The sequence below is a fragment of the Megalobrama amblycephala genome, linkage group LG24 (genome assembly GCF_018812025.1).
Source record: "Megalobrama amblycephala isolate DHTTF-2021 linkage group LG24, ASM1881202v1, whole genome shotgun sequence".
Classification (NCBI taxonomy): domain Eukaryota; kingdom Metazoa; phylum Chordata; class Actinopteri; order Cypriniformes; family Xenocyprididae; genus Megalobrama; species Megalobrama amblycephala.
In genome coordinates, this window is record NC_063067.1 from 4,567,154 (window position 1) to 4,581,506 (window position 14,353).

Here is a 14,353-nt window from a genome sequence, read left to right on the forward strand (position 1 = left end):
AGCTCTGAAAGAGCATATGAGAATGACACAAAAGAGAAGATAGTGTAATAAAGTAGTTCTTTTTGTTTTGTTTTTGTGCACAAAAAGTATTCTCGTCTCTTTATAATATTAAGGTTGAACCACTGTAGTCACATGACTGTTTTAACAATGTCTTTCTGGACCTTGAAAGTTTTTATTATGTTGCTGTCTATGGACAAGTCATATACCTCTCGGATTTCATCAAAAGTGTCTTAATTTGCAAACTGCATTCGCGAATGGGCAAATGTCTACTGTCTATTTGAAGGTGCAATATGTAATATTTCTGCAGTAAAATATCCAAAAATCACTAGGCCAGTATTTTGTTCATTGAGTACTTACAATATCCCAAATATTTCCAACTATTTGTAAATCGTGAGAAAATTGCAATTTTAACCAAGGCTCCGGGACGTGTGAGGAGTCGCCTGTCAATTGCGTCATACCCGCGTTACCCTCGGTTTCCGGTTTTATTTTGTAGAAACCATGGAAACACCAAAGACGCTTTAATATTTACATGTTTTAATAGACAAGGGAACAGTTGTTTTGATATATTTATAGACAGAAAACTAATTATTGTTATATAGCTCAACACATTTAGTCTTATTGTTTAAATCTAATTTTTACCACACTTTACCATGCCTCAGAGAAAAACACTATCTTGTGAAGTAGCTAACATAGCATAATCAGATGCAGCTTCATTTTTATTAACAGTAATACAGAATTTTCTCCATCATACAATACGTTTTAAAATTAATTGCATGCAATTTATCAGCATTTTCACCATTCATCCAGCATTTAATATGATATTGTAAAATCGATCTATCTTACTGCAGTGTGTAACAGTGTCTGCAAAAGACCTCCGAAGAACAGGCAAATCTCAACATAACACCGACTGTTACACAACAGTCGGGATCATTAATATGTAAGCCCCCAATATTTGCATATGCCAGCCCATGTTCAAGCAAGCCAGTATTAATGTCTTGCAGTCTGTATAATTCATAAACACAACTTCATTCTTTATAAATCTCTCCAAAAGTGTACCATTAGCCCCGTTAGCAGCAGCATACTATCAAACTCATTCAGAATCAAATGCAAACATCCAAATAAATACATGCCATACTTACATGATCTGATATGCTGCATCACTAACAGTTTGTAAAGATCCATTTTGAGAGTTATATTAGCTGAGTGAACTTAATTTATTGTTTATTTAATGTATTAATGGGAGTCGCAAGCTTGGGGGCGGGGAGCACAAGCATTTAAAGGTGCACACACTGAATTTAATGCAGTAATGTTTTAATAAATATAATTGTTTTTATGTTATTTTTTATGTTACGATTTATACTTTGTTTTTGTCTATATTTGTTTGTATATATGTTTTTATGTGAATGTACCACTGAGGAGAACCACAATTTCGTTGCATAGCTGTGCAATGACAATGAAATTATTGTATTGTATTGTATTCTAAATCTACATGAGCTGGTTTATAATTGGCAAAGAATACAAATATTGCAAACGTATGCATTAGCTGATCAACTTACAGTGTAAGGCTCGAAGTTTTCCATCGTCAGGTGCGCTTGTTCCTGTTGATATCATTTCCCCACAAAAGCTGTTTAATCAGCATAGTGAAGCCTCTCATCCAGGCCTTTATCTGCTTCAATAGCAGACAAAATGAATCCTGAGCCTCTGACCTGAACAGACATTTGTGCATTGCCTGGGTATAAAATAAAATATGCATCTTTCTCTTTCTCTGTCTGACTTTACTTGTGCAGAGACAACTGTCTCACACACACACACACACACAGACAGTTAATTAATTCATCAATTGTTTGGATAGTGACAGTATGTATAACAAAACTGATGCTGTGTTGAGTGCAGTGATTATTGTGGAGGGAGTGTAATACTGCAAACTGCAATAGAGCAGTTTGGGAAGGGAAAGGGTAAGAATTGTTACAGTTTTTTGGTGTACAGTGTTGTGCTTATGGGACTGGGGATATGGAGCAAACTGCAACAGAGCAGCTTGGGGTGGGTGAAGGAAGGATTATAATTGATTTTTATTGAGGAACATAATTTTTTGAAGTGTGTTGGGGTTTAGACGATTCCTCTTCTTGGACAAAACCTCTCCAGCCTTGGAAAAGATCCTTTCGCAAGGAACGGAGGATGCAGGGGAACATAAGAATGCCAGTGCCAGCTGGTATAAGTGAGGATACAGATGCTTCTGTTGAGCCCAATATACCAGTGGACCCTCAGGTCTTGCGATATTCACTTCCGATAAATATCGGTCCACTTCAACAGTAGCACTTGAGCTCCTTCTACTGTGATCAACCGTGCTATCCAGCAGATGCCAAATGTCACCTAATAATAGAGGTACAAAGAGAAAAACTCCATTAATAATGGTTCACAGTACTAATCACTTATGTGAAAATTCACAGAACTTCTGATTACAGTAGCACATTCTGATTTTAATCTTGATACTGCTTCTTGTAGTTTCCATTGGCTTAAGAATCCCAGTTTTTTTAATCTGGGATCCAATAATGTGGGATCCACTTAATGATTCAAAATGTACAGCATTTTCTCTAACCTTCCAGACCAGGCTGTCACCCAGCTGCCTTGTTGAATTGGACTTGAGGCCTTCCAGCTTACTCGTTACCATATGATTTAACATCTTCATCAAAGGAATCACTTTTGAGGCAGACACTCTTTTCTCAGCAGAAAGCTCTACTGTAGCCTGGTGGAAAGGTGCAAGAACATGTAAGGGATCTTGGACAGCCTCATACTCCAAGGCAGTAGGTGGGGTGATGTCAGTCCTTAGACAGGCAAGGGCTGCCCCCACTGGCTCTCTCAGCTGATAGAGCCGTTCCAGCATGTTATAAGTGCTGTTCCAGCGAATGTCCACTTCAATTATCAGCTTCAGTATTGGTCTCGCCATCTGCTCCTGTACTTGGGCCAGTCTTTCTTTTGCTGTTGTGCTTGTTTGGAAATATGTCACAAGTTTCCTACATTTCAATCTAATGTCATTGAAGCTGCTGATGTCATCAAAGGACTTCCTCACAATGAGATGTAGTGCATGTGCAATGCATATTGCATGCCTAACATTTAATGATCTTACACATGCAATCATATTGGCTGCCGCACCAGTTACCAGGCACTTCACTTTCTCCTTTATGCTCCACTCCTCCATGAGCTTGTAAATGTAAAAATATTCATTTATTTGTGCTCGGATCTTTACGGTGTTGTCACTTCACAGAAGCCAGAAGCTTTGCTTATTAATATTAAATAGTCGTCTAATAAAATATATAAAATAAAATGTTTCTAAACACTTGATTGTCAAATGCAACAGCAATGAATATTCATGATTTTTTAAGATCATCAGGCTTGAATTTAAAAAATATGACCTGTTCTGTATTCGTGAGATGAGGATTAATTCTGGTCAAATCTGAAGTGAAATAGCTTGCTTTAACAATATCTAAAGATTCAAATAAGATAATTAGTAAATATAGAAGAGAGAATAGATAGTATGAAAAAATCATGGTTTATGTGAGATCTGTCTATTGGGCAGAATCATTTTGACCAAAGCAGAACAGAAGGAATATCTAAACTAATTTAGCCTTCTTATTCTCCTTGTGTTTCTCCTCAACTGATTAAAAGGTCAACTCCTCACAACTCCCCCTTGTGGAATAGTAGAACATTACAGTAAATAGGAAGACAGTATTCAAACAAGAGTGTATGAGAACAAAGTTTAATATGTTGTTGATTTGGTAGATGTATTCACTATAATTCATTCATGGAGAAATTTGCAATAAAACATTCCTTTAGAGAATTTAATAGTGTGTGTAGAGCAATCCCTCTTTCATTAAACAATTAAAGGGATAGTTCACCCAAAATGAAAATTTTTGATGTTTATCTGCTTACCCCCAGCGCATCCAAGATGTAGATGACTTTGTTTCTTCAGTAGATCACAAATGATTTTTAACTCCAACCGTTGATGTCTGTCAGTCAAATAATGCGAGTGAATGGTCACACAATCTGTAAGAGTAAAAAAAACATGCACAGACAAATCCAAATTAAACCCTGTGGCTCGTGACGGCACATTGATATCCTAAGACACGAAACGATCGGTTTGTGTGAGAAACCGAACAGTATTTATATCATTTTTACCTCGAATACACCACTATGTCCAACTGCCTTATAGACGAAGTTCCCATTGATACACATTATTTGACTGACAGACGGCAACGGTTGGAGTTAAAAATCATCATTTGTGTTCTACTGAAGAAACAAAGTCACCTACATCTTGGATGCACTGGGGGTAAGCAGATAAACATCAAATTTTCATTTTTGGGTGAACTATCCCTTTAACACACATAGTGCTTATGCTGGGGCATGTGCCAAAATGATTGATGACCTGACCTTTAACTTTTGACCTTTATGACATATGATATTTACGCTCAGGATATATCCCTCCCCCATGGTTGACCGTTGTATCACCTCTGACCTTGGGGTTATGGATATGACCTGTGACCTTTGGCCCTTTGTGGATGATGGATGATTTTTGACCTTGCAAATTGGAAGTCCTGAGGGTCATTTATGAGCTTTCGGGTCACGCATGTGGTGAGCATGTGTGTGGTGGCATCTGCATTCCAGCTCACGGGAACTCTCATCTCTCTCTCTCTGTGCAACTAAGTGACAAAAATAAGAATCTACTGAAGAAACAGTCAGATCAAAATAACAAAAGAAGAAACATGGTATATTTTCTGAAAAAGATTACGCACACACACGCATTTCAAAAAGTGAAAAACATTCATCTATGCACAACCAAATCATCAGACTAGGTAAGCAAGCAAGAACAATAGCGAAAAATGGCAGATGGAGCAATAATAACTGATATGATCCATGATATCATGATATTTTTAGTGATATTTGTAAACTGTCTTTCTAAATGTTTTGTTAGCATGTTGCTAATGTACTGTTAAATGTGGTTAAAGTTACCATCGTTTCTTACTGTATTCACGGAGACAAGAGCCGTCACTATTTTCATTATTAAACACTTGCAGTCTGTATAATGCACAAACACAACTTCATTCTTTATAAATCTCTCCAACAGTGTAGCATTAGCCGTTAGCCACGGAGCACAGCCTCAAACTCATTCAGAATCAGAAGTAAACAATATAACAGTATACAATACTCACATAATCCGACGCATGCATGCTGCATGCATGACGAACACTTTGTAAAGATCCATTTTGAGGGTTATATTAGTTGTGTAAACTTTGTTTATGCACTGTTCAAGGCAAGCGCGAGCTCTGTGGGCGTGGACCACGGGATTTAAAGGGGCCGCAGCATGAAATCGGCGCGTTTATAATGATGCCCCAAAATAGGCAGTTAAAAAAATTAATAAAAAATAATCTATGGGGTATTTTGATCTGAAACTTCACAGACACATTCAGGGGACACCTTAGACTTATGTTACATCTTTTAAAAAACATAATCTAGGGCACCTTTAATAAAAAATATCATATGTCATAAAGGTCAACGGTTAAAGGTCAGTGCCCGGTTGCATAAAGCACCTTAAGTTTTTCCCTTAAGTATGACACTTAAGGCGTGATTTCCCCTTAACTAAGGGGAATGACTTAAGGGTGTTGCATATAATCTCTTAAACTGTTCACTTAGGTAAGGGAAACCGTTAAGTGTTTCACGACAGCAACCCAGGTTTTGCCGTTATAAAATTCTACTGTTGCCATGGACACGTTATTTGTTAATACATATCGTGGTAAGTTTTCACAGAAAACAACATAAGATGGATAAGGAAAACAAAAAAGAAAACCAAATATGAAAGAGAACGACCAGACGAGAAACTCAAATTGATAGTTTACTCAAAATTGAGATTTCTGCCGTCATTCACTCACCCTCATGTCGTTCCAAACCCATAAGACTTCCATTCATATGGAGTCAAATTAATGCCTTAAAGTTCTGCACAAAAATAAAGTTTTGCAAAACACAAAAAAGAATTGAGCAATAAAAAAATGTTTTGCAAACAAAAATAAAGAATTGCAAAGGAAAAATAAAATATTGAGCAGAAAAAAATAAGTTTTGCAAACAAAAATAATAAATTGCAAAATAAAATAAAGTAGTGCAAAAATAAAAATATAATAAATTACAAAAATCAATGACAGCTGTAATCCTATTTTATCTTTGCCACATATTTTTCATGCTCAAACCTACTAAATCATTTGCAACGCTCATTTTATTCTGCGTTTCAGTCAAGCGTGCGCTCACGATACCGGCTTTCGTTTGCGCTGCACTGTTCTGTGCGGTTCTCTTTATGGCACTGGTTTGACGTGGGGGTGGAGTCAAGAAACGGGGGCACGCCCCCGCGAAATGCATTGGAGGGGAACGTAATCAGCGACAGGTGAAATAATTCTTTGACATGGTTAAAAATAATGAATGGTTTGTTTTTGTTGGTTTGTTTAGCATATGTTGTCGCCAATTACGACCCCCTCCAATGCATTTCTTATAGTAATATGACCTGTTGTGCTCTGTCTCACTGCCTGTATCCACTTTTGTGTCCTTAAACATTCGTTTTTTGGGGTCGACAGCTTATAAAAACTTATTTCTGGGTTTTTTAGCTTGTTAGCTGTACACCTTGTCACACAGCAGCTTTTAGGCATTGTTCTGTTTTTTGTAATGAGTCAGAAAAGACAAGGAGGCAGCCTCATGCATTACAAAGTCAATGGAGACGGTTGGATTGATTTTTCCCCCGGTTGGATTGTTTTTCCCCCGGTGGGCATGGTTTTCAGATTATAATAAATGCGCTCTGTCTCTATGCTTGATCTGTTCTGTTGCGATCTGCGTCTCCTGTCGATGACGTGTTTCGCGGGGACGTGCCCCCGTTTCTTGACTCCACCCCCACGTCAAACCAGTGCCATAAAGAGATCCGCACAGAAAAGTGCAGCGCAAACGAAAGCCGGTATCGTGAGCGCACGCTTGACTGAAACGCAGAATAAAATGAGCGTTGCAAATGATTTAGTAGGTTTGAGCATGAAAAATATGTGGCAAAGATAAAATAGGATTACAGCTGTCATTGATTTTTGTAATTGATTATATTTTTATTTTTGCACTACGTTATTTTATTTTGCAATTTATTATTTTTGCTTGCAAAACTTATTTTTTTCTGCTCAATACTTTATTTTTCCTTTGCAATTCTTTATTTTTGTTTGCAAAACATTTTTTTATTGCTCAATTCTTTTTTTTGTTTTGCAAAACTTTATTTTTGTGCAAAACTTTAAGGCATTAATTTGACTCCATACATTCATCTTTGGATAACAAATAAAGATATTTTTAATATTCTCTCATCATTTATGTCCATTTATTGAAAAACATCCATATGATTACGGCCATAGTTACGGCTGTGTCGGAAGCTCAAACGTGCGCGCAAGAACCAATGAGGTTTGTTTTTGCGTGTGATGCACGCACGTTTGCGCTTCCGTTGTCCATATAAGATATGTGCTACATATGTGATCTCATCAATGTTTATGTGAATAAATGGCTAAAGTACAAATTGTTTATCATATAAAACGGTCGATCGTGTCTCGTTAGAAGACTTGGATTGAACCTGCTCACTCCGTGTAACACTTAAGGTGAAGTTTTCCTAACCTTATGTTATACTTAGGGAAATGACGGTTAAGGGGCTTTATGCAACACTTACGGTTTTTTAAGGGATTACTTAAGTGAAAAATACATACTTGAGGGAAATTCTTAGGGTTTATGACGTTTCACCTAAAGAAACCCTTAAGTAATACTTAACGGTTATTTTCTGCAACACCCTTAAGTTTAAGGGAAACATAAGGGCGATCTTAAGGGAAAATTACACTTAAGGTGCTTTATGCAACCGGGCACAGGTCATCAATCATTTTGGCACATGCCCCAGCATAAGGACTACTAATACAAAACACTTTATTCAAAGGTAGGCTATTTGTTAAATTGAGATTTGAGGACAAAAAGTGGAAATGCATTCAAATATAAATTATTTTACAATTTCAGTACACCATAAAAAGTAAGGCATCTTCAAACAATTATGAAAAATAACACTATTTCAAGGATACAACTTGAAGAAAACGGTAAGATCTGCACATTTACTTTTCTACTTTGTCAGTGATGCGCTGAGACAGATAATTGTATTTACACTGCAATAAATAAGCAGACCTATCTGTTTCCACTAAAAATAGCCTAAACATCCTAAAAGATATTTTCAGCTTATTGGCAAAACTGCATAAATTTGATTTGAATTGATGCAGTTTTAAATGTATGCAATTAAAACAATTAAAATACTGTTATTACACAAATGGTATTTATAGTCCATATCTAATATTTTCCAATATCCTGTACCTTTGACAGTGTTAACCATGGTGTCACGTGGATGGGAATATGTATGGAAATGACATGCAGATGATGTTATGCATAGTTAAACTAGGTGTCATAATATGGTGATTTTGGGGAGGAGCCAGGCTGGAGATGCACATGTGTGCAATCTTCCACTAACTGGGATTTATAAAGGGATTTTTGTGCAGGTTCTGGCGTTCATGGTTTTATAAATCTGAAAATTTTGGTGTGTACGCAGAATCTAGCTTTTTGTGTATATGTACACTTTTAGGATGAAATCTATGGAAAGTTTTATAAATTAGGCCCCAGCACTCTTATCACACATGTGAAGCTTGGGGCAGATCGGACACTGTATGCCTGAGCTACAACAACTTCCTGTTAAATGGCGAAACATCAGACTTTGTCGTTCCACAGACACGCCCTTCAGCGAACACTCAAGATCTTTGCAGTTTATCGTCGCAAAGGCCTTAAGATTAGACTGACCAAATATGATGTTGATCTGATTAAATCTCTATGAGGAGTTAATCACAGTGTAAAACATGTCATTTCCTGTTGCCAGCAGGTGGCGCTATGACTGTAACTGAATATTGGCATGTAGATCTCTTCAGGCCATGACTGCGTTCAGCCCCGACAAAACTGTGCGAGCTGTCTCTTTAATACTGAGTGGTTTATATCATGCATGTTGATGCTGATTGGGTTGTGATTTTTGACACACCCACCAAATAAGACAAAATGTGTCTCAAACCCGTTGCACACCATTTCCAGGAAACACGTTGTTCAACCCGGAAACCGTAGCAAATTGTTGCGCACCGGTTTGAGCTTGAATGTGCCCCTCGATTTACTGTTCAGGCAGCGTTCTTGACAATCTTTTAGCTGTATAATGAAATTGAGAAAACTTTAATAGACGTTTAATTAATAAAACATTGACGAGGGTAAAAACTTTTTTTATCTAGATCAACCATACTTGATTAAAAAAGCCGGGATCTTCATGCTGTCTGCTAATTTTATTTTAATAGTGTTTTACTCTGAAACACTGAACAAAATTAAGCTATTAAAGTTACAAGCAAAACTTTAACACATTATTAATGATTATAACAGTCAAACCGCCAAACATACAAATTAAAAAATTCACACTCACACATAAATATATTTAGGTTAGTATAAATGTTTGTGTGCATTTTATGTAACCTGTAAAGCATACTGGTCACACTTAGCCTACTACATATCATTTTAGCAGATAGCTTTATCCAAAGTAATAAATGAGGTGCTTTACATTTTAAACTCTTTACCCTGCAAACCTCCTTCAATGTCAAAGTTCAGAGCCTCCTGAACTCTCATTAAAATATATTATGATCACACAGCAGCAGCAGCAGCTCTTCTCTGAGACGAGGAGATCCTCACATGCTCAACCAGAAAGAAAACAGTGACGATTCCCACCAGACCAGACAAAACCAGTCGAATCAGAGCTTCAGTGACGCCACAATGATCCAGACAATCTGAAACAGAAGAGAGTTGTTCAGAAACATTTTCTGTCTCATTAAAGGGTTTTTTTCCAGTGGAAAAACAGAAGCCGCACAGCGGTCACTGTGGCAGGAAGAGTGTTTTGTGGTAAATGTCGTTCTCATACCTTTACATTGTTGGCAGATCTCTTTCCTGTAAAGACGGATGCTCTTGTTGCTCACTGGATTTGCAGCCGTGCAGCTGTAGATCTCTGAATCATTATAATGAAGCTCTAATGGTAAACTGAGTTTGATGCTGAGATCAGGATTGCTGGTCTGATTCACCATTTCACTCCCTTTATACCACGAGATGAACACGTCTCGATCATTTCTCACAGAGCAGAACACAGAGCAGAAATCTTCTACTGCTCGTGACTGATTCAAAGTGCCTGGTAGAGATTTGTTTTGGGTTACATTTTGATGTTAAAGTTCAAGAGGTCTTTATTCTGTCAGTATTTATGGCTTTAATTACTCTGAAACAAGCTCCTGCCTGTTTGGCCCAGCAATGATTTAGAGGTCAGGAGAAGAACCCTAGGACAAGATGGTAACTGAATGAACTGACTTAAAAGAGTTTGTTCACCCAATGAAAATTATCCCATGATTTACTCACCTTCAAACCAGAAGTAGCACTCCAGTCACGTCACATCTTCATATAGCACTTTATTCAATGGATTGCTTAAAATCAAGCAGCTTTACAGTATCAAACATGAAAAACCGTGTTAGTGCCTCATTTTTTTACAAGCACAACTTCGTTTTGTACTATAAAGCAGCTATCTAGTCTGTTCATGTTTTCACCCGCGGAGATCTTACCTCAACAAACTGAACAGATCAAATGAGTCAGAGACGCGGTCCACGCGAGTGAAGGCGGAGCCTCAGCACACACTTCCTGTTACGTTATCATCACTAACCAATGGTAGAACGAAGGTGTTTTGGTGCTGGAACGAACTTTTCCTGAAAGTTCGCTTTGGCAAGCCATTTCGAACTTCCAAAAAGAACACAAAACGAACTTCGTTTTGGCCTGATTTTGTTCGAAATGACGTCACATCAGTTCTTTCTTCGATTTTGTTTGAAGTATACCGGGGCCTTTAGGCTGCTATCACTTTAAGACCTGCACACATGCAGACACGCATTCCATTTTTCTTTCACTTTAGGCATAAAGTGTTTGTTAACCTTGTGCGTATTTGATTGTATTAGCCCAGTAAGATAACTTAGTCCATCACTGTTTGACAGGCTTGTGTGCACACACAGAAAAGCGCATGTTAGAACAGCATGCGAATTAAATGTTTAAACTAAGATTTAAAACGCATGCACATAATGAACTTTCATGATTGTGAATAACTGCAGTGAGCACAACTCTACCTCTCCGTTAACACATGATGTGAATATATCTCGCAGTACATTGAGACGGAGGCGCCAGAATTGCAAATGATAGAATTTGTACTGTAGCACGATACTGCGATGTAAAATTAGACAGAAATAAAATGTGCCCCCACTGGTGTCACAGAATGTGTCTGTGAAATTTCAGCTCAAAATACCCCACAGATCATTTATTATAGCTTGACAAATTTGAGCAAAAACACAGCGTTTTTGTGTGTGTCCCTTTAAATGCAAATGAGCTGCTGCTCCCGACCCCCTTTCCAGAAGAGGGCGGAGCTTTAACAGCTCAACAACAACAAAGCTGGAGAATCTCACGCAGCCAAAATGAGGATTGTCAGTAACGGTGTTCAGCCTTACATTGTTCAAACCGGAGTCGACACTGATGGAGAGACTCAGATGGCTGTACGCATCGATTTGCGGTGGATGAGTAACCTTTGACCTGACACATGACGTAATGATGAATGTGAAAGCACAGATGAGAGAGGTCATTTTTTAAAGAGAAATGTTGGTGGAGTTCAAAATTAGAGGAGCTTGAGTTTGTTGCACAGTCCTATTTGTTTGAACTGCAAGAGCCGTCTGGTGGAAGCTAGTTATTTTAGATTATAAAGTTTTAAATATGGATTTTTTTCTTACAAAAATCCATCACGTCACTTCAAAAGACCATTATTAATCCCCTGGAGATGGATTATTTTTTATGAATCCATTTATTTTTGGCTTCAAAACACGTTCCCCCCCACCCCCCATTCACTGCCATTATAAATCGTTTGTGAGCAAGGATATGTTTAAATATATCTCTTATTGTGTTCGTCTGAAAGAAGATAGTCATATACATCTAGGATGGATTGAGGGTGAGTAAAATATTGGGATAATTTTCATTTTCAGGTAATCTACCCCTGAAGACTCACCCGAAGATTGGTGCGCAGTAACCAATGAGTTCCTCTTAATAGCAGGTACAGAGACAGGTGCTTTAGGACAAGAGGAAATATCTTTTAATAAGCCCATTTTGCAGAAACCATATGAGGTGATTTATTCATTAAATGACATCCTTTATCTACAACATTATCATAATAATGAAATGTACAATAATGTGCAGCAACTGTAACTTACCATACACATTAACTGTGAACTTCTTCTCAGAGATGTGTAACGTGATGGAGAATGATACTTCATAAAGTCCAGAATCACTGGTACTGATATTCCAGATGGTCAATGATCCGCTCTCTTGATCAAGATGCAATCTGCCTGTAAGTCTCTTTTCAAAATGAGTTAAAACTTTTCCATTATTAATGTGTGCTATAAGATTGTCACTTTTAAAAAACCACATTGTCTCAGAGTCTCTCTTCAGTTGAGCTCCTGTATGTAGAGTCAGAACGTCTCCCTCCATCACTGTCTTTACCTCTTCCTGATTACCATTCACGAGATCTGAAACAATATTAATGTGCATTAAATATAGGTTATGTTGTTGGACATATAACCATTTACAACTGTTAAATGAAGCACTTCTGACAACATTCTGCTGCAGAACTGCAGATATTCCCAGTTAAAATGGCAAGTAATTTGATATGTATATGTATGGAAGATACATCTGTTTATTTGAACCTAAATGCTTACCTTTTGCAGAAAAGCATGCCAAAACCACAAATTCTCACCTGTTCTCAAGTTGTCTTTATACATCATAATCTAATTTAATAACTTCCCCTCAAGATTCTCAGCTTTGCTTCCTTTGCTTCCTCTCTCAGATTTGCTTCATACGTTACATTTAAACAATTGCACCTTTATCCAAAGTGACTTACAAATGAGAAACTTCATAAGCTATTTGTCATAAACTATCTTTTGACTGATATTCTTAACTACCAATACAAGTCAAATTTCCAAGACATCTGCCAAGAACAACTGCATTACCACTTCATGCTTTAGTGATTATTAATCTGGTCTCTCTTGTTGATGTTTTCACTTCCTTGATTGTTTTCATTGTAGGTGAGATGTCCTCTGACCACAAAGGAAGTCCTCATTACTGCTGCTACATCACCCTTCTGTTAAAATAACTCGTACATACATTTGTTTCCCTTCACTTTTACTTTATACTCTTCATATGTATTCCTATATGATTTTCCTTACTTCTTTCTCGATTTTACATACAAATGTCTTGTTGAATGCTTCATAATGTTCTTCTGATATATATATCACCATGAGGTGAACCTATTGAGTTTTTTCACAAACAGCTTTTAATATCAGCCGTTTCTTCAAACTATTTGAATATAAAATTATTTGAAATGGAGTAGCCTACTCAAAACATACTCTTATTATATCTACTTTAGCTTATACATCAAATACTGAACAAATCACACAATGATTACCTGTCTTTTCACACTAACCTTCATGATTAAGGGATCATTTCTAGATTTACTCTATGAAACTCTGGAACAGTGATTGTTTTTGATGTGAACTGAAGTTTTATTAAACAAAACAATGTGAAAATTGTTATTTCACATGGCCAAAAGCCAAAGAAAAAACATAAAGATCATAAAGGAGCCAAAAATATTAGCAGCGCTGCAATGCCACATTTCCAGAATAGAAGACGACAAAAAGGTACAAAATTAGTGCAGACTACTGAAAATTACAGTGTGAGCAACTGGAGCAATGAAAAAATAATGAAAGAAACAAACAAACAATATGAGGTTTTAGATATCTTACCTTTAACATTGATGAAAAACACAATGAAAACCCACATCCTGATAAATATTCATCAGTTCGTGTCTTCTGTTGATGTCTCATCTGGAGCTCACTGGAGCAGTGTGAACATGTGACGACATCTCACTGAAGATATTCAGTTTCATCAGGAAGTGATCAAGAAATCAGTTACACCAGCTTGCAATAATATTTAAATAATATTTAAACTCTTTAAACCATGTTTGAAATCATACCTGCTATTCATTTAACAAAATCACACTGCTTGTTGACAGCTACACAACTACCACTTTCAAGCCCCAGGAAGGTAGCAAAGAGATCATTAACCCTTTAAGGGCAACATATCCCCTGAGATACAAACATTTACAGACAGATTATGAAAAATGTAGAAATTA

General features: G+C 37.1%; 2 protein-coding genes across 2 annotated transcripts; both read right to left on the reverse strand.

Annotated features, from left to right (window-relative positions):
* Positions 1 to 1,299: 1,299 nt before the first annotated feature.
* Positions 1,300 to 3,899, reverse strand: LOC125260431 (E3 SUMO-protein ligase ZBED1-like). Its single transcript, XM_048178791.1, has 2 exons — positions 2,597 to 3,899; positions 1,300 to 2,370 (listed from the first exon to the last, which is right to left on the reverse strand). The coding sequence occupies exons 1-2, from the start codon at positions 3,194 to 3,196 to the stop codon at positions 2,278 to 2,280; spliced, it is 693 nt and encodes a 230-aa protein (XP_048034748.1). The 5' UTR covers positions 3,197 to 3,899; the 3' UTR covers positions 1,300 to 2,277.
* Positions 3,900 to 9,544: 5,645 nt separating this feature from the next.
* Positions 9,545 to 14,090, reverse strand: LOC125259827 (CD48 antigen-like). Its single transcript, XM_048177776.1, has 5 exons — positions 13,965 to 14,090; positions 12,378 to 12,692; positions 12,176 to 12,235; positions 10,022 to 10,282; positions 9,545 to 9,890 (listed from the first exon to the last, which is right to left on the reverse strand). The coding sequence occupies exons 1-5, from the start codon at positions 13,999 to 14,001 to the stop codon at positions 9,748 to 9,750; spliced, it is 816 nt and encodes a 271-aa protein (XP_048033733.1). The 5' UTR covers positions 14,002 to 14,090; the 3' UTR covers positions 9,545 to 9,747.
* Positions 14,091 to 14,353: the final 263 nt, after the last annotated feature.

Excerpts from the sequence above, each read along its gene's own strand:
- LOC125260431 (XM_048178791.1), bottom strand. The coding sequence starts at position 3,196 with ATGGAGGAGTGGAGCATAAAGGAGAAAGTGAAGTGCCTGGTAACTGGT. Across the intron at positions 2,371-2,596 it reads GTGACAGCCTGGTCTGGAAG|GTGACATTTGGCATCTGCTG; the intron begins GTTAGAGAAAAT and ends CTCTATTATTAG.
- LOC125259827 (XM_048177776.1), bottom strand. The coding sequence starts at position 14,001 with ATGTGGGTTTTCATTGTGTTTTTCATCAATGTTAAAG. Across the intron at positions 12,693-13,964 it reads GTTTTTCATCAATGTTAAAG|ATCTCGTGAATGGTAATCAG; the intron begins GTAAGATATCTA and ends ATATTGTTTCAG. Across the intron at positions 9,891-10,021 it reads GATCTGCCAACAATGTAAAG|ATTGTCTGGATCATTGTGGC; the intron begins GTATGAGAACGA and ends CTTCTGTTTCAG.